This window comes from Cyprinus carpio, chromosome B16 (assembly GCF_018340385.1).
Source record: "Cyprinus carpio isolate SPL01 chromosome B16, ASM1834038v1, whole genome shotgun sequence".
In the NCBI taxonomy this organism is placed as follows: domain Eukaryota; kingdom Metazoa; phylum Chordata; class Actinopteri; order Cypriniformes; family Cyprinidae; genus Cyprinus; species Cyprinus carpio.
The window spans coordinates 18,475,475-18,495,917 of NC_056612.1; the positions used below are offsets into that span (position 1 = coordinate 18,475,475).

The 20,443-nt window shown below is 40.6% G+C and overlaps 2 protein-coding genes across 2 annotated transcripts in view; one reads left to right on the forward strand and one right to left on the reverse strand.

Moving 5' to 3' along the window:
* Window positions 1-6,340, forward strand: part of LOC109106092 (kelch-like protein 32) — a 31,772-nt gene extending 25,432 nt beyond the window's left edge. The window contains exons 14-15 of the transcript XR_002020520.2: window positions 5,506-5,608; window positions 5,780-6,340. The gene's annotated coding sequence lies outside the window, so the exon portion shown is untranslated. The remainder of the gene's footprint in view (window positions 1-5,505; window positions 5,609-5,779) is intronic.
* LOC109106110 (protein MMS22-like) lies at window positions 3,833-20,047 on the reverse strand. Its single transcript, XM_042741284.1, has 25 exons — window positions 19,894-20,047; window positions 19,379-19,576; window positions 19,176-19,301; window positions 19,031-19,083; window positions 18,848-18,935; window positions 18,597-18,774; window positions 17,489-17,582; window positions 17,266-17,396; window positions 17,068-17,181; window positions 16,815-16,991; window positions 16,665-16,727; window positions 16,390-16,509; window positions 15,786-16,021; window positions 13,236-13,745; window positions 8,717-8,904; window positions 8,270-8,420; window positions 8,055-8,185; window positions 6,596-6,735; window positions 6,364-6,520; window positions 6,059-6,228; window positions 5,717-5,928; window positions 5,415-5,581; window positions 4,402-4,498; window positions 4,149-4,316; window positions 3,833-4,009 (listed from the first exon to the last, which is right to left on the reverse strand). The coding sequence occupies exons 2-25, from the start codon at window positions 19,552-19,554 to the stop codon at window positions 3,934-3,936; spliced, it is 3,723 nt and encodes a 1,240-aa protein (XP_042597218.1). The 5' UTR covers window positions 19,555-19,576; window positions 19,894-20,047; the 3' UTR covers window positions 3,833-3,933.
* Between the last annotated feature and the right edge of the window lie 396 nt (window positions 20,048-20,443).

A 20,443-nucleotide genomic window follows, 5' to 3' on the forward strand; every position in this document is an offset into this window, starting at 1 on the left:
GGTAGGAGGTGGAGAGTGATGAGAGGCTCTAGGCAATTTGTGCCCAGAATTGCATGGAGATTGCAAACAGTATGAATAGTTAAAGGAAAGGTTTGGGGTGAAGGTGATTGAGGGAGCCATAGGTGTCATATTTGTGGTTTCATGACTGATTTTGATTACTAGTCTGTGCAGTTGCCAGAAAAGTGCTGATTGATAGCAGTAGACCATATGACAATTTAAAGTAGCCTCTTTCTAGATGTGATGGGTAAATATATCAAATTTCCGATTAATCGCTATATTTATTCTAGCTCTCTTGGTGTGGTTTAAGTAGCTTTGTGTAAAATGTATTATTTGTACAGCACTGCCTGTCTTGCAGCTGACACTGACATGCAGCTAAGGTGACGTGAATGCATTTACACTGCAATTATAATTGCATATATAATATACTGAGATTATTGGTATAAATATACCATTTTGAATATAGAAATAAAAATGAAAATATGAAATGTTTTAAATATAAAACTAAAACCGCCAGTAGGTGGCAACAGTCACTAATGTAAGTCATTGAATCATTTAATTTGTTCAAAAGGACAGAATCAATCAGGAATCTCCAGGGCACTGTCCCAAATGGCACACTTCATGTGCACTTATGGTCTTGTGGACTTACAATGGCTGCCACGCGCACTTGTCCATTAAGTTCACATGATTGTAAGGTGTGCCATTTGTCATTTTAGATTTCTGAAGGGTGCTCGCGAGTGCCCCCTTTGCCGTCGCTATATGCCCGTGTTGTGCCTTTCTGCCAAGCCTGCACTGAGGCAAGCTCCACGGCAGACTTCTACCCAGCAGTCAAAATGGCATTACGTCACAAAAGTGTGGACTTAGAGGAAAACTGCAAGGGTTTAGGGTGCGATTTGGCCCAAGTGACTGACTGTCACTGCAATATAACGTTGCAATAAAATTATTAATCTAGCTACAACTCCTTGCGCTCAGGCAGTTTGGTGTGACTTGCCTGGAATGCTACAAAGTCGTGAGTCGTGGTTTGAAGTCGTTACTTACGGGCTCAAAAACCTGCCTGGAACGCAGCATATATGACAAAATAACCTTCTAAAATTCATACACTACATGGTTGAGTACATGGGACGCAGTTAATGTGTCTTAATTGTAAAGTCACTTAATATTAACTTGTTTACCTAATTATTGTATGCAATTAAAATCACATTTGCCAGGGATGTCCAGCTGAAGCGGTGCCTGGTGCGAGGTAGGGAGCCACACCAGTTGCACCACCAAAGGACAGCCCTGTTTGCCACAGTGGTGAAATTCGGGAAAACAACATTTGTTCATCTGATATTGCTTAACTCTACTATATTTTTAAAAAGAAAAATGCATACAAGGGCATTATTTAGCACCCACATCTTTCCCAGAAGGCACACAACGACATAAGACGTTGATATTTGGTTACATTTCGGTTGCAACATTGGGTAACCAAAATTAAATGTCAATTCAACGTCTGTTAATTTGATGTCCATTACCATCAGCTGACGTTGATATTTTGTTGTTTTAGGTTGAGGTAAAGTAACCAAAAGCCAATGTCAAATTGACAGGGGCAGATTTAGTGAATTGGGGGCCCTAGGTAAATATAGGAATGGGGCCCTATACATTTGCGCACATTTATCTAGCTCAACCTTGAGGTTCCTTTTTTGTTGTGATGCTTGCTGCTGCACAATGGTGCCACATTGTTGTGTCCAATGTTTCTACATTTTTTATATACGTTATAATGGGATTCTTTCATTTACATTTACATTTATTCATTTAGCAGACACTATTATTATTTCATGTTGTAGACCACGAAATAGCAATTGATTGAGCGCTGAGATACAAGTTTTAACAAAAAAAACTAAATAAATTATAAAATGAAACCTCACAATTGAACCTTTAAACCATTCTCTTTTTTTAAGAAAAGGGATGAGTCGGAAGTATAAATTATTATATTATTTAAAACGGATTTTGAATTTTCGCATTGGTCTGAACAAAAACTGCAGACTGGATTATTGAAAAAGCACATTCATTCTCTGCCAGTAGGAGGTGCTTTTGGAATGTCAGAAATATAGTGGTTTCCCTGGTAATGGCTGTAAACAAAGCAGCTCAGCTAATAAATGATACTTTATCAAGTAAAATGTCAAAACTTTTCTGAAGACAATCAGTTCCCTTCAGAGGTTCATTCATATAAAAATTAGTGAGAATGAGAAAAGTGTGAAAAAAAATATAGTCTATATTGACGAGGAAAGTCCACTGATGAGTATCCAGCATAAGCCTACATTTTAATCATTTTACCTTTAATTGCGATTTATTGCATGATCGTCATGAGTTAACTCGTGAATAATTGCAATTTAATTGCACATTTTTATCTGTTCTAAATGTACCTTAAATTAATACTTTTCCCCATGGTTTCACAGACTAAAACATGTTTGAGCTGTCTCAACTGAAAATATCTTGTTCTGACATATCTTAAAATATATCAGTGTCATTGTATCTTAATTTAACTAAATTCTAGTCCTGGTTGAAGATAAGCCCCGCTTGTGAAACTGGGCCTTCAAGTTTTTAATCTAATCAACATGGGCATGGACAAATATGGATGCTTTATGTAATATATGTTTTATTATTAGTGAAACCATAGTTAACGGAGCATGAAGAGTAGACGTGTTTCATAGGTCATAGATGTTTTTCAAAGAACTTGTTCATGTCTATTAGACACATGAAAAAAAAAAAAACAGAAATACTAAGTTCCTATTTACTTCTCCTTTGCACTGAGCAGTTTACTTACACAAACCTGTTTGCATTTTCACTCAACAGGGCAGGTCACTTCTTCTGAACATGCAAAATGTACATTTATTATTACATTTGTTTGCCTCTCTGTGCCACATACTGTATTTTGATTAAGCTAAATTCTCAAAACTGTTTTCATTGATATAATTGGCTGTTTCTGTTGTCAGACAACGGGATGAATATGAAATAGTGACTGAAACGCGCGCGCGACCCATTAAGACTATATAACCAGCTCTCCCTTCCAAGACGTTAATCTGCTCATCCTGATTTATTATCGTGCCGTCTTCTGATAAAATCAAATAGCCTACACACAAGATAAAGACACTAGCTGTGGTGTGATTTCGGCTGTACTTGCATGTAAAATTTGAGAAGCAACATATCCGTTTTAACTGAAGCAGCTTCTTTCTCCCGCTCGCTGAACAGAGCAGACGCAGAGAGAGAAATGTGCGCGCGCGCTGGGAAAGAGAGAGCTCGCGCTCGTGCGGCAGTCAGCTTCAGATGCATAATATTTTCATTTGCTACAAGCAGAATACACAAGAAGCACGTTCAACGCAGACGGTTGTCGTGGTAATAAACACCGTAAACAGCAACCGTTCGCGTATCGCGCATCTCGTATATGAAAAGCATTTTAGGGGACCCTTGACTTTTGGGGGCCCAAGGCAGTCACCTACCTTTGCCTGATGAGTAAGTCCGCTCCTGCAAATTGACATCAATCAAGATGCTAGACTTAAGGTCCTTACACACTGAGTCCGAATTTTTTGTATGCGGTTTTTTTTTTCATATTCGTCATCCTTTCCAATCAAAATGCTTGCTACAGATGTGAAAACGCAAAAAATCTAACCTGATTATAAAAAAAATTGTGACAGGCAAAAGTTAACTTTAAAGGTTTAGTTGGGTTTATGTATAAAACTGGTACTAATAACTATCAACATTTTTAGTATTTATATTGGGGTCTTATCGGGTATCCCTTAACACACTATACCAACATAGCTTCATTCCCGAAGCCAGTAACAAAGCACAGAACACAGGGTATTCAAACAAAGTTTATTCACAATATCCACACACATGGATCCACTATCAAGTCTACACCATGAACACTGTTTACATAAGAGTATTGAGAGTTGATGCAAGTCAGTCTTCTTCTAAACTAATCATCTCAGCCTGTCCACTGTCTCCAAGCAGGGCCAGCAGCCTCCTATAGCCATTCCTAAAACAATAAGACAGATTTTTAAGGAGGAGAAAATAAAGCATAGTACAAAGCAAATGGGAATGCTAATGGATAGTGCTGGTTTTAGCTTAAGTTTCTTCTCAGCTCTCAGGTGACATATAGGTTACTTTTGCTGTACCTGAGTGAGGTATTTTTTCCCAGACCTCTCTTGCACTCTGTCTTTCTAAGACTCAGTGACAGAAAGGGAATAAGAGCCGTCACTGTGAAGGGGTGAAGGACAGCGACAACTTCTAGAACATTATACACTTGCTGGTCATATACACCTTCATTCTCTTCCACGAAGGCCCTGGGAAAGAAAAAAAAAAAATAGGTAACAACACAACGAGAGAGTGTAGTCTCTAAGGCAGCACTGATCAATGTGGGTAACTCACCGTAGAATAGTAGTAGTGTGTTCACATGGCTGCTCTCCTGCTGCAGCAGTGCACCGCTCCACAATAAGCTGCGTAACCTCTGTGCTCAGCCTCTTTACTGAGAGAAACACAACAGGGATTTGATTAAATAAAAACAATGAAATACATTACATTTTCATTTTTTATCAGGAGCTAGGAGGTCTTTAGAAAAGATGATCCCTCTAATTGATGGGTTACAATGTTTTAGATGTCTCACTGCTTACTAAAATAAAGTGTGGGCCTTTAGATGCAAAGGCTGACTATATTGGGCCTGGTGGGTAATGTGGGTGGCTACAAGAAAAACAAAATATTCCACTTTAAAGATGTATAAGTAATATTTCTAATGCATAACAAATACTAAAGAGCTACAATGATAACTAAAAGTCCGAAAAAAATTAATAAAGAAATAAAGAAATTGCATCAACTCCAAGAGAATAACAGAGCTCACATAAAAACTGCACAGACTACCCTACAGGTTAGGGTCTGTAAGATTTTGTATTTATTTGCTTATTTTTAGCATTAAATTGATTGAAAGTTACAGTAAAGACTTTTACATTGTTACAAAAATTTCTGATTCCACACATATTAGGCAGAACATTAAGCACCAAATCAGCATATTAGATTTATTTTTGACTGGAATAATGAGTGCTGCAATAAATGACATTTTTGATTTGTATTAAAATAGAAAACCGTTATTTTAAAATTGTAATAATATTTCACAATATTGCCGTTTTTATCTACTTTTGATAGAATAAAATTAAGCCTTGGTGAGCATAACAGACCTCTTTCAAAAGCATTGAAAAATCCTGATCCCAAACTTTTGAATGGTGGAGGAATCATATTTTTGGAATCACTTTTAGATATATATATATATATATATATATATATATGTTATCAGCCAATGACTTGAAACGGCATGGTGCAGGTGACAGAATGCGTTAGAATAAACAGTATTGTTCTTGGTATGAATGGGCCTTTATATGATCATTGTCTACCTTGTGGTTCGTTGACCAGCATCAGACAGCGCAGCACCAAAGGAAGTGGAACTGTGAGTAAGGCAGGATCTCTGTCATTGTTCCGTTTCAGGAGCTCCAATAGGAAAGAGAGAACAGCAGCGAGTCGAGGGGGAGGAGCGTGACCTTTAAACTGGAGGAAGTTCTCTCTGCAGAGACAATGTTATTCCTACAAGGTTGGTCATCTCCTTTTATACTCATGAATATGAAGAAGCTACATATGATTTGTTTTATTGCTGTTTATTTAGATATGAATATGAAAAATGAAATCACATGACTCATACCTCAGCACATGCAGAATGCTCCTCCTGAGTCTTTCCCCCTGCGGGGTGGGTGTTGATTCGCAGGCTGCCAGCAGGACAGGATGATTGACCACCGCTCCAGTAGAGGGTGTGGATGGGAGAAAGCGGCTCAGGTACTGGGAAATGACCCTGTGCAGCTGCTGCTTTAGGTACGCCCCCTGAGACTGGGACACACTCACCGCTACTGACAAACCCTGAAGATACCAAGACAATCTTAGTTATGGCAAAGACAGGGAACTTCATCAACAATGACCTCAGGATATAGGGAAAGGTTTCATTAGAATATGAATACAGAGTATGTATTGGATTTGGAGGTGTGTTAACCTGCAGGAACAGAGGCAGGCTTTCTTTGAGGGCTGACAGCATTTGAGTGTGTGCTCCACTGTCCTGTTGGAGAAGAGCGTGGGACAGTAACAGCACATCTACAATGCGAAAGAGCTGTTGCTGAGCTCTAGAGGTGGCCAACAGGTGGCTCCAGTGCTTGACCAAGCAGCCTGAAAAAATGTACAAAACCACCATAAGTTTATAGTACACAAAGTGCTGTTTGCAACCAATTTTACTTTTGCATTTTCAAGTGAAAAACAACATTAAACCAAAGATAGTGTACACTGTGTCAAAAAATCACTCACCTACAGTCCAGTATGCCAGCTGTAGACCCTCCCGGCTCTTGTTTAGCAGGTAAGGCTTGATATATTTGACGATGTCTCCTACATACTCCAGTGCTCGGGACACTGCTGAAGAACGCTCAGAGAGGAGCTGGAGCTCACAGTACGATCGACCCACAGCCTAGTAAATTACAAATACAGTGTTGGAGATACAGTATGGCTTATATGTTAGACCTTCTGGTTTGAGTGCGTGTACCTTGATGAACACAGCCATCGCAGGTTTGGGATCTTTGGCAGCAGCAGGATGTAGGCCTGCTCTCTGCAGCACAGACTCAACTTCTGGAAGTCGGAGAATCTGTCTGGTTAACTCAGCAAGCTGTTCATCCAGATTTCTGCCTGTACACACGATACCACAGCTGCTCTCTCTGACACACCCAAATCATTTTAATAATACCGATTCGCTATCACTTGTGAGCAAGTTAGGGTTGAAGGAATAATTCGTACAACAAATGTAAATTCATAATTTACTAATGCACGTCGTTCCAAATCTTTATGGCTTTTTTTCTTCTGTAGATATTCTTCCTCTGAGACAATTGAATCTTAATTGAATATATCGGTTTAGTGAATTTCATCGCAATACATTGCAACTCGCTTTAGCCCTTTATATGTATAGTGCTGTGCTCCAGTCGGTTTATGGGCATAACTCCCTGATATATAAAGGGATAATTCATCCAAAAATGAAAATTCTGTCATTAATTATATACCCTCATGTCATTCCAAACCTGTAAGACCCTTGTTCATTAAGATATTTTTGATGAAATCTGAGAGCCTTCTGACCCTGCATAGACAGCAACGCAACTGGCACTGGTTCAATTACAGTTGAACCACTGATGTCACATAGACTAGTTTAATTATGTCCTTACTATGTTTCTGGGCCTGGGAACATTTCAGTTGCATTGCTGTCTATGCAGGGTCAGAAAGCTCTCGGATTTCATCAAAAATATCTTAATTTATATTCCAAAGATGAACGAAGGTCTTATGGGTTTGAAACGACATGAGGGTGAATAATTCATGACAGAATTTTGATTTCTGGGTGAACTATCCCTCTAAGCAATTTTGACAGTAAAATCATGGTGGCTGATTTTTTTCTCTCCTGTGCAACACAGAGCATGTCACCCTCCAGTCCAGTAGGTGGCATAAATTAACCTTTTACATTGGTTTGCCAAAAGTCATAAAATGTTAGAAGAACCAAGACTGAAAAAAAATAACTATGTATATTTCCACACAGATGGTTTACTTAATATTAATATTATAAAAAAAAAAAAAAAAAAAAAACTTTTTAAGTCCCACCTTATAGAAAATATTTAGCCAATCGATTAGTAAATATCATCATCACATCAGTGTAGCTGCTGTTATAGGCTCTAGTTCTTATTTATACTTGGGACTTTAGTGGTCTTGCATGCCCAAAATAGCAGACCGTAAAAATAGCAAATATGGCCAATAAGTGAACTGAATTTCCCTGAAAGGGAAAAAGTGCAGGATAGTGACAGTTTTACTGGTAAAATTCTTAATACATCAGGTTGTTTTTACAAAAACCAAAACCAGTCATACAGTTTTAGAACTACATGAGGTTGAGTAATTTAAATTTTTAGGTGAATTATCCCTTTAACCACCTGCCATACCATGCCCGCTATGACTTGATGAGCTCTTTGTACCTGCTCTTGTATCTGGAGCATCTTGGCTTTTATGGAGGTACTGTTGTAGAACACAGCGGATCCAGGCACGCACACATAAAGCCTGGGCCGAACCTGAACCTGGCCCAGAGCTGACCCAACTGACCAGCTCTCTGTGAGAGAGAATTTTTGAGCTCACAGTAAAACCAGTCCAACTATGCACCGGAAGAAAGAGTAAATGGAGAAAAGACACTCACCCATTTTGCAGCAAGTGATTTAGATAGTGGGTTACCAGCAGGGGGTGGAGCATTTCATCCCAGCCGAAGCTTTGCATAATGGACTGGATGGGGTGGGGTTGTAGGTTTTGAGGGGCAGAGCCAGGCATGTCTAATGCCAACAGTGTGAAGCCTAACAGCATAAAATACTATTAGATTTTACACATCCATTCCCACATTTCTACCCTTAAAATAGCTACACTTATAGAGCAAGAAAGTGAGAGCAGGTCATAATATTTCTCAAAATCAATAAACCCCCCCCCCAAAAAACACACAGATGAGTTGTCCTGTATGTGTACATCAAAACGACTGCACATTCATACAATTCCTTTCTATTCAGCTCTTTTAGGGCAGAGCCCACAGAGAAAAGGCAGCCATGCAAAGAGAGCCCACGAGAGAACAAGAGTTCATTTTCTCCGTTTCCCTGACCTGCTGCGGCGTCTGCGAGCTGTGACGGGGGGGTCTGCGAAAGCCTCATGCTGCACAGGAAGGGGAAGAAGTGGGACCAGAGCGCCGCTGCCACCGCTTGGTGGCGCTCTTTAGCCACGCTGGGGAGAGGAACCCAACTGAAAGAGTCCACAGAGTGAGACGGCTGGCCACAGCGCTGGTGAGCTCTCCTAAAGAGAGAAACGGAGAAACAGATTAATGCCAAGCACACACTTGAAGACTCACAGTTTTTCGGCTGTCGTGTTGGGGAGCACTTAATGCAATTATCCCTCCAGAAGCAACAAAACGGGGAATAACCATCTATAATAAATGGATAGCAGTTACATATATTACATAAATATTATGTAAATATTCCAAATACACTAGCAAATGTTTGTTTTTTTTTGAAAGAAGGTTTTTATGTTCACAGGGCTGCATTTATTTGATCAAAAATAAGGCAACTTTTTTTTACAGTAATATTGAGAAATAATCAAAATTTAAATGAATGGTTTCCTTTTTAATACATGTTTAAATGGAGTGTATTCCTGTGATGGCAAAGTAGTTTTTCAGCAGCCATTACTCCAGTCTTCATTGTTACATGATTTTTCAGAAATCATTCTAATATGGTGATTTGTTGCTTGAGAAACATTTCTGAAAAATGTTGAAAATAGTTGAACTGCTTAATATTTTTGTGATTATATTAATAAAAATAAATGAAAAAGAATAGCATTTATTTGAAATAAAAATAGTTTGTAACAAGTATAAATGTCTTTACTGTCACTTGTGATCAATTTAATGTGTCCTTCAGTCCTTGCTAAAATTAACTTCTTAAAAAAATATTTCTGACCCCAAACCTTTGAATATTCTATAAAATATTAATTACATATTTATATGGTATAAATATATGATGTAAAAGGCAATATTTAAAAATTATATACTGTATTAGTCAGAATACATTGCTACTTTTAAAAAGCTAATACACCTTTCAAAACAGTAAGTCCATACACTACAGTATGTGTTATCCTGCCTTGACCCCCTTGGTTCCAATCTCCAAATTTCTCAAAGAAACTTGCTTAATAGCAGTGTGAGTCTGTTCTTGTACTATAAAGGAGAAAAAGGAGCTTAAAAATAATAAGAAAAATGGATGAGACAATGGTTAAGCAGATGTGAGGAGCAGTTTGATGTTGTTTTCAGTTGCCATTCCTCCCCCCCCCCCACACCTGATGACTGCTTGGACAGATTTTAGACAAGTTTGAAATTTATCGTAATGTCATTGGCTTTTTGTTGCAGACTTCAAGTGTAAGGAGTTTCAAAATAATTGGCCCTCTCTTCCTTAAGTCAGATCTTGTGTTCCATTCCCCCATCTCATCTATCCAGATTCATCAATTCTATTTCAATCTTCCTTTCTCTTTCCAACCTTCTTAAATGTGACTGCGGCCTTTCTTACTGTCTGTATTATCTCCGGCCCCCTCTGCCCTCTTTTCGCTGTGAATTCTCCTCATCTCTCCAGACAGAGGGATTAGATGGAGTGTGCTGGTGTGGGGCAAGTGGTTCCTCCGTGGCCTGACGGTAGCTGTGAGGCTGGGTCTGAATGGGAGGCTGAGAGCACGAGCGACTGGCATTAGCTCAGATAAGCAGCTGAAGGGGCTGTAATCTCATTTAGACTGGAGATGATCCTCCTGTCCTGTCATTCTCAGCGATGAAAGTGAGAGCGCCGGGAAAGGGCCGGGGCGAGCGTCACGTGTGCGCGCACATGCACACACCTTCGCGCCTTCCAGCAAGGTTGCATCTAATCCACGGAGAGCTGAGACAATCGATTAGAGAGTGAATTCATTAGCTTCGTTACCGCGGCGGAATGGGCCTTTCACACCCATCAACCCTCATTGTACAAGACATCGTCAGAGACCCCACTTAATCCCCTCACTGCGGCGTCTTACACGCACACACCCCGTACCATCTGAACACTCGTTTAATCTCTCCCCGGACTGCAGCACAGATTTTGAACACACACCTCTGGAACGTACACACCGACTTACACGATCACGCCGGGTGCCTTCGTGTAAACTGACACACGGAATCACACACTCAGATAAGCATCATGAGCACGCCATCTGACACTGTGCGTAAGCTCTGATATCTCCGTATCGCTCAACACACACCCCGTTGATGGAGAAGCACGTCCTTCACTGTGACATTAAGCAATGGTGCTTATTTCTGACCATGCATGTGTTATAGTATGAGTTACTATAGCTTTCAAAATAGCAAGTAGGCATACTAAAGTGGGGACAGATGCCATGAAATCCAAATCAAGTTTCGTGGCTTTTAGTCTGTGTCTGTAAGCTCAGAGGCTATATCTATATGCTAGTGTGCACGTGAAAACAGAAGAAACATTTCACTTTCCAATAGTAAATATGTCAAACCATTTGAAGATTTTAGGCTATCGACGTCAACGTTAGAAGGGTGAACTGTGTAGTGAAGAGTTATTGAGTGAAATTCCCATCAGTAAGGTTGTAGGCTCGGTTTGCTCTAGGGAACATTTCGTTACAATTAATGTAATCCAAGCATACTAAATATTAATTAACAGCTAAATGAATCCTAGCTACATTTCCAAAGCAACAGACAAATTTAACTTGGGTATTAGCTATATGCTAAATCAGGGGAATGTGGGAAACTTTTGAATGTGGAATATAACAATTTAAAATAATTTTTAAATGTAATTTATTTCATCTAAATTTTCAGCAGCCATTGCTCCAATCTTTCTTGCCATGTGATCCTCCAGAAATGAGAAATTTCTTTACTCTCACTAAATGAAGAAACTAGAAAATATTACTAATTTAAAATGATTCAATTGATTTTGTACAGCACTTTTAGGTTCAAAGCATTTTTTTTTTTACACTTTTTTCCCCCTATGGAAAATCTTGTGCAAATGTACTCCTAAATATTGACAAAAATAATTTAAAATGTTATTCTCTTTCTAGAAAACATATCAAAAACACTGATGACTCATGTTGTACCACACAGATTTTTATCCAAACAAAAGCTCTCAAGAATGAGAATATCTGGAGTTACCATCTGCAACTAACAATAGAAAATCAGTTCACAGCAGTGATGTAATGAAACCCTGTTAGTTCTTTAAAAATAGTCAAAGAGGTGAATCTGAATATGCTCAACTCATTAATAAACCTTCAGTCTAAATTCAATACAATTCTTGCATCCTTTTAAAGCTATTTTGCCCTAATAGTTTAAATAAATAAAAACAGTTTTGTGTTCTTAAATGAGTTTGACAAACAGCCTCTGCTGTGCTGAACAGAAACATAGAAACAGAGATAATTCTCGCCATCTCACTTCTTACCCTCAGTGTCACTGTGCTCTCCGTTCTCCTGAGGCGAGACGGTGTGCACGGCGAAAGCGCAGCGGGAAGGAACCGGATTAATCGATTGGCGAGAACTCGATTAGTCACTAGGCAAAGGCGCCACCGTGCTGCAGGGGTCACCATTGCGATCTCACTGCCCACACACACAGAGGATCGTGGCAGGGAATGCGATGAGGAGAATTAGAGCGTGACTAGAGCCTGGCCTGTGTTATCTGCGTGAATCATCCGTCAGTTACAGTCTGCCTAACATCGCCCTGTAGCCGCGTGCTGGCTAATTCACGTAAGGCTTGCGCATGCCGTCTCCAACCTAACAGCCATAATGAAGCCAGGGTTCAATTTACCAGACCACATAATAACGCATTAATTGTCTCAGTGAAAACGCATTAATAAAAGCGATACAACAGAACCACGGTGAAATTAAGAGTAATTTGTAAGGACGAAGAGCGCCCCATCTCTTTAAACTGGGTCAGCAGGATCTTGGTGCCAACATGAGCCTGTTTGGGAAAAACTTGCTCGCCTCTGTTTTATCGTCCATTAATGTGCAAACGAGTGGCCTCCCACCCACAGATCCTGCTTGGGAATTGTGGGAATTAGTAGTGTTAAAGTGATTCAGAGCTTGATTTGGGTCAAATGAGAGGAGTGGATGCTTAAGCAGTGGATTCTTTACCTTGGAGGTCTGTGTGTGTGTGCTTTCAAACCTGGACACCTTATTCGATCATACCCTAGCCACCTCTGACCATGTTATACATGTAAGGCACACCGATGTCCTTGCCATGAACTCGTCCCTCCCTTCAGCTCAGTCCACACTCAGCTGTCTCCAGCCAGGACCAGACCTATGGGCCGAAACTCAACACAGCTCTCTTCCAGCACCTGTACGGGCTGACCCAGGTGCCGTGGGCCCCTAGAGATGCACAGGGGACCTTACAGGGGCTCTGTGCACAATGGATAAGCTTATCTCCACACTACCTTGTAACTACTGCACAATCAAGCCATTGTCAACATACAGGGGATGCAGAAAAGAGATTTGAGCTGCGCAGGGGCCAGGGTGCCATATGTATAAGCTTCTGGGATCACCGTGGGGGGGGAGGTTGTGTATTTGAGGAACCAACACTTCTTAACGTCTAAAGTAAAGAGTGTGTGTACTCTCACCGTAATTGCGCCAGCACTGTCTGCAGGAAGCCCAAAGCGGAGCTGAGCTCGGACTGACGGCAGGCAGGCAGCAGCAGTCCAAAGCCCTCGTTCAGAAGCCTCTCCTCTGACAGCGTAAGATTAGGACTCGTCTCGAACACCTCGCTCACCCCCTCCAGGTACGAGCTAAGTGGCGCCCAGAGAGCTAGCTTGCGCGAAGGCTCGGTGGTCTTCAGGTAGAACTCGCGGGCCGCTTGGCTGAAGTAGGTGGCCAACTGCTCCGCCAGTGCGCCAGCATCCAGTCCCTTCTCCAAATACAGCAGCACGAGAGCCAGCTGGCCCCTCCACTGTAGCGCGCGCAGGGCCGGGGGCGTGGAGTCGGCGGGCAGCATGGCGAGTAAGTCGCACGCTCGGCTGGCCACGTCCTCCAACTCCGCACACTGCGCCAGGACCAGGAAAAGCAGCAGGAAGTGCAGCAGGCCCGTGTCAGAGAGCTCCGTCATCCTCCTCTGGTGGAACTTTGAGTAGAGTCTGTGGACACATGAGACAGACATGGTCATAATGTGGAATAAACACTGTGCAGATACAATCAATCAATAATTTTAATTTGATTATATTCTTATTTCCTACAGTTCAATTACTGAATATACTAAATCCAAAGCATTTTTATGAAATTTCTCAGTGTTTCTCAATGCCTAAAATATAGAGTTTGCTAGTAAAATGGTCTTATTTTGCATTCATCAAATATAATAATTGTTATATTTAAGGATGTTTTTTTTTTTTTTTTTTTGCTGGCACACTTTTTTTTGCCCTGTCAAAATTTTCACTGGTCCCACCATAAAATTAAGATAAAAAAAAAAAGAATATATATATATATATAATATATATTATATATATATATATATATATATATATATATATATATATATATATATATATATATATAATGTTTTTTGTTTATTATTGTATACAAAATTTATTATATACAGTGCCTTCTCCTACCGCAGCAAATATATATATATATATATTTTTTTTTTTTTTGATATTTAGCGAAAGTTTATCAGGAAGTGATGATTTTGTTCTCTTCAACTAAACAGTGCTTTATTCACAAATGTTTTATGCAATATTCCAATTTTGCGCAAAGTTTAATTCATAACTTTGGATGGAAACATAGCTACTATGCGTCATCTTTGTTGTGCCATAAATGATATCATCATCATAATAATGAATGAGAAAAATCCTAAAACTTTATTTCCAGGTGTAAAATAGTTTTTAAATACCAGATTATCAAAATCATCCTAGACTTTCAGAGCTTCACTGTTGTGAAATTTGTATTGTGATGAGTAGTTGGTGATACTCATCCCTAATATACAATCAGTGTCTACAATCCTCCAAATTTTCCTCATTGACTCAAGACTGATCAGCGTTTAATTCATTCCAATGATTTTTCCACCACACAAATGCTGCCATAGCTTTAAAAAGCTGCTGGGGTCCATCAGGATCAAACGTTTCAACCTAAGTACCTCAACTCATCGCTAACCTCCTCCAGACATTCAGTCTTCCTGAAAAGCTATGCCTGTGAGCAGCATGTGCAAGTTTGCTTATGTGTGTGTGTGTATGTGAGAGAGTGTTGTTTGATCCTCAGGGCACCACAGTGAAATGCCTTTAAAAGACCATGTTAAATGTCAAAAACACTCAGGCACACAGTGGTAGCTGCACTGTCGTGTGCGGCTCAATTTGCTGCAGCACAGAAGGAGAAATCAATATTGACCCCCTCTGCTCCCCCCTTCTTTCTACTGTTGACTGTTTGGCCCAAACAGAACCCTGCAGGTTCCATAACAAACACACTGCACTACAAGCAGGCCTTTGAGCATCCGTTTAATGTTTGGACAAAAACACATCACGCAAAGCTGCGGGGAGTCGAGCTGCGTCGCCGCTACAGATAGACGCGGTGCACGGAAGTGTGGCGCAAGCTTTTAGAGACTGACCCGAGATAGAGAATGAGCCAAAGACGAAAGGAAGGCTGTCGAGATATTGTTTGCATTTTTTGTCTGTCTAGTTGTTTGTTTGTTTATCATGGACAGCTTTTTTTTTTTTTTCGCCTGCCACGAGCAGATGCTGCTCATTCCCAGAGTACGAGCTTGAACGCGCTCCCTGCCGATCTCATTAATGCACCGTGCGCCGTGCCTCCCACCGAGCGCGCTCCAAGCCCGAGTGCCATCAGCGCAGCCCACACCTCCCCATGTGGCACGTGTGTTTGTGCATGTATAGGGGAGGAGGAGGTGGTCCTGGAGCCGGCCAAGTCAGCCCCTGCCACGGCACTGCTGGGAGCCCGAAAGCCTGCGTTAAGGTGAATTAACCGCTATGCTCGTTAGTTAATTAGGCTTCGCGCTTGCCGCACGGCTGAGCACGGTCCAGACAGAAAAATTCATTATCCAGGTTCTGTCTGTTTCAGCCTCTTACCGGTGCTCCACCAGGCCAACCGAATCGGCGACTTATTTGAAACCAGAACATAGGGGTGACAAGGTCTAAACTTTGAAAATAGGTGTGAGTCTCGAGGCTCATTCTCACCTGCCCTTGATCTGTCTCCAGGGGGCGCCGCCAGCATGTTCCTGGCTCAGGTGAAGGGCCAGAATATGCAGGAAGATATGGAAGGAGTTGGTTGAGCGGTAGAGCTGCGTGTGAGAGCTGGAGCCGACAGATGCAGGGCTACAGCAGCTCTTAGCCTGCTGCAGCAGACAGAGGGGGGTCCTGCTGATACTGCCCAGCCCTGACACACCTAACCAGGGCACGGTGAAAGAGCTGTTCTGCATACACATAAAAGAAGAGAGTTCAGAATTAGAAGTAGTACTGAAGGGTGTCTTTTACACTCATAAAGTATAGTCTAACTGCAGCATTAAAGTATAGTCCACATCAAATGTTATTTTCAATATACTAAATACACACAAATATATGGTTTCCACAGTATGTCATGTATCTAGTTACAGAAATAATATTTAATGTCTATGTGATCTTGCAGTAATGAGCTGATATGAACACCCCAAGTTTGAATTAATATAATATAATAATTTAAATTCTTAAAACATTATTGTTTCCAGATTTAAATGGGGAAAAACTCTGAATCCCACTGTACATCATGGCGTTAATAACCAAAATAATTGCAGTAATGACTTACCAGATTTTTGCTGTAATACTCCCAGAGCGTTGTGACAGCACTGACATTTGGGCCCCACATCAAGCTGAGGCTGAGGCAGCAGTGGACAATCATTCGTATCTGTTCTTCCTGTGCAGCTTTCTGAAAATTAATCATAATAATATTTACCTTTCAGAATACACAATGTGCACAACGCAAAAATGTATCTAATGCTATTTATTAACAGACAAGACAAACAAGCATATTAGCCAAATAAAAACAAAATACACCTGAATATGCAATATTATTTTAATCACCTTTGGATCACAGCTAGACTTCAGCAGCCCCATCACAAAGTTCCAATTATCCTCAAGTTGTTTCTGAAACAGCAACAAACTCACCAATGTAATATTCATTATTAAAACGAATAAAAGCTCATCATGTGATAATAGTTTGTGTTGATCTACCTCCTGTTGAGCAGTGCCGTTCCGGTTGTGCATCCCAATCTGGGCCAGGTGTGTGAGCAGCCACCAGCTGAAGCCGTCAGGGTCTTTACAGTGCATGGGAAGACCTGGGTCACGGCCTCCTGAAGGCGTCCCCTTCAGGACAGTCTGCAGCAGGGCATTTATGTAACTCCAAAAAGACTGGATTGAAAAGAAAAATCAGAATCAAGAAATCATACGAAACAACCATCTATGCTGAGATTGTGTATGTGCTAACCTGAGTGTGTATGGTTTTGCTCCTGTGCTCCAGTAAATGTATGAGTAGAATCCATAATTCCTTTGTGCACAGGCAGTGATAGTGATGGCTGTTTAAAGTCTCTGTTGGTCTCACCTAGAGAGAGCGAGAGAATGAAAGATTGTTCTATAACTCCTAACCTTTACAACACAATGTTTATGTTTGTTATAAAACACACACCTTATTATATTTGTTCATGGCCAGGCCAATGAGATCACAGAGCAGGTTGTTGACCTGGTCCTCAAACAGACTGATGTTTGTGAGCGTCTCGCCTGTCAAATTCACGAACTGGTGCGCATAAACTACCTGACCTTTCAAAATCACCAGGACCCAACACTCGTTAGCATGACAGTCCCAGATTCAGGACCACATGTGCAATCTAGAGACAGCTACTGCAACATACCCATCATCCTTTGCTCCAACAGGTGCAGGATCTCCAGAACAGACCAGTGGATGTCCAGGTGCAGATGCAATAATTGCCAAGATGGAGGAAATAGCTGTAAAGGGGGGTTGGATTTATTTTCCTTATGCCACATTCTTTCACTACTAGCGAGAGTAATATAATAAAATGTACTTGTGTTTAGGGCTGGGCGATGAACACCAAAAAACTATAAACAGAACCTCATAACAAAAAAAAGCTCCCTGATTAGTGCTAAATCGCCATCACCTGCTTTCAAATGGAGCGGCATTTAATAGACAGAGCCGTAGATCACTTACAAGCTACGCAATATCGCGTTCATTATCGCAGATGAATCGCCTTCGATAATGAACGCGATATTGCGTAACTTTTCAGTGATCTACGGCTGTGTCTATTAAATGCCGCTCCGTTTGAAAGCAGGTGATGGCGATTTAGCGGTAATCAGGGAACCGGCTTTACTGACAAAATGCGCATGACAATTGCATGCGATACATCGCCCAGCCCTACTTGTGTTGCAGATCAATACTGTATTAGTTTTAAACCACTCTGTATTTGACCATCAACCTTTCAAAAGTCCATCCAAAGAGGCTAAAAGTGTGACTGAATGTGTTAACCGAGAGAGCAAAAATGCTGATAAAGATGTGATTCATTTGTGATTTCATTTCCATTAAATTCTTTCAAACAGCTCCTTTTAATAAAACCATCACAACCACTGCCATCAGAATAAAAAATTACATTTTAAAATTTGTTTAAATAAAGTTATTATAAATTGTAATATTTCCCAATATTACGTGTTTTTATTTTTTTTAAAATCAACTTTATCAAATCAATCATTTTAATTGCATTTAACATTTTTGGTCTAACATATCTGTTTGGTCACCCACCTTCTTCAAAATGTGTTCTATTGTGTTCAGAAGAAGAAAAAAAATCCTACAGGCTTAGAAGGTGACTAAATGATGACAATTTTCATTTTTGGGCGAACTATCCTGTTAGGACATTTAGTAAATACATAACCAGATATTGAGAAATATCATCAATATGCTAAAAGATATCATTTATCTTGTGAAAATGGCACAGAGGTGTTCTGCAGTACCTTTCCCTGATGCTGAATCGTAAGAGCACTCTGAACGTTGGCCGGCAGATTTTTGATTCGTCCAATAAGCTGTGTGATACTGAAAAGCTCCTCCACCAAGACTGAGGGCAGTTGAGCCTCTGCGTCTTTAAAGGGATGAACAGGACCTTCATCTAGGGATTGTGAGGGCTCCAAAAACCTGGAGAGCAAAACACAATGTGGAATCAGTTTCTGATATTATTTCGCTGCTACCAAACCACAGCAATCTGTACCTGTAAATGAAGACCTTGATATAGCTGAGGAACAGCACACACTGCTGTCTCAGTTCCTCTGCCTCATAATGAAGACTGCTCGCTTGACCTGAAAGCGTCAAAATATAGTTATTCATATTTCAGCTGAAAAGTACTGTCAGACTGGAACAACTCTTCCAAAAAAGTCTGTCTCCAGATGCTTACCAAAATCATGTGAGCTGGACTGCACCAGCGTCTCCAGTTTTAACACCCTTTGTCTGAAAGGAAAGACAGATTGTCAAATTAGCAGACTTCCTGTTTCAGCAGACAACATGGCAATCCTCCAGATCAAACACACCTGCACTCCTACCTGAACAAGCCAAACAGAAGTTTGGTAGATTCTACCAGCGCGGTTTCTGTCACCCATGGGAAGTCAAAAATATCAACCGTGTCCCCCTCAAAATCTGCAGGAGCTGGATCGAGCTTTAACAGCAACCTAAACATAGAGGAAAGAGGATGGAAGTTTAACAGACAGGTTGACACAGAGTATATCATCATTATAACACTTAGTACCTCTTCAGGGCTCCTCTGCTGATGTAGCCATTTGATGACAGTCGTCCTGTCTCTTCTCTACCTGGTTCATAAGCACAGGTGAAGCAGGGAGGCCGACTGGGAGCAGATTCACCATAATGATCCAGAGCAGATGGAGATACAGGCGGGGTGAGGGACTGCGAGAACTCCTCCTCCATGTCAACAGGATGCAATAGACCACTGGGATGAGTTTTGAAAGAGACAATGAAAATAATGCAATAAAAAACATTTTAACCACGAATTAGACAAATTGACGTAATCAAACAACCATTTAATAAAAATCATAAACAAAAAACACTGGTTTGGCTAGACTTTAAGGCAACCGTAAAGACCACGCTGTTATTTTTAGCAGTGAATACTACTCTTTCAGATCTACAGCGCTGTATTGTGAGTTATTGACCTGGGAATTGTATCAGCAGAAAGCGAAACCTACCATTTTTAACAGGTACAACAATTTCAGTCATTTAGTATCTAATAACTTCTATAATAACACTTACTTCAACACTGTTGACAACTGCTACGTCTATGAGCGCCCTTCCTCCCAGTATCACTGCACTCCCGCGCTACAGTCACAGCAACGTTGCGCATGCGCACGGACGTGTCGGTCATTCAAACCGCTCTTTGATTGGTCAGAAGTTCTCGGGGGGTGTGGTCAGGATCTGTAATAAAATGAATGCATTGCAAACAGTGATTGAAACGTCGAGAAGTTACTGTGTGTATTTTGTCTTAACGCGCAACAGATAAAACGACAATATATTGACATTACATGCAAGAAATGAGTTATTGCTGTTTAAATCGTGAGGGGCGGACTGGCCATCTGGACGCTCTGGAGAAGTCCATCCGGCACACACACACACACACACACACGAATACTCAAATTGAAGAATTCTGTAGTTTCAGGTTTCTAGATTTTATGTTTATTATTATGTCATATACATTTTTGCTTTCTGCTCTTTTTATGTAGATTTCAAGATTTCAATTTAAGTTCATATAATAATAGCCTACATTCATTTCAATCCCCTGCTGAAAAAACCCCCAACAACAATA

Excerpts from the sequence above, each read along its gene's own strand:
- LOC109106110 (XM_042741284.1), bottom strand. The coding sequence starts at position 19,554 with ATGGAGGAGGAGTTCTCGCAGTCCCTCACCCCGCCTGTATCTCCATCT. Across the intron at positions 19,302-19,378 it reads AGCAGAGGAGCCCTGAAGAG|GTTGCTGTTAAAGCTCGATC; the intron begins GTACTAAGTGTT and ends CTCTATGTTTAG. Across the intron at positions 18,936-19,030 it reads GTCCAGCTCACATGATTTTG|GTCAAGCGAGCAGTCTTCAT; the intron begins GTAAGCATCTGG and ends TGACGCTTTCAG.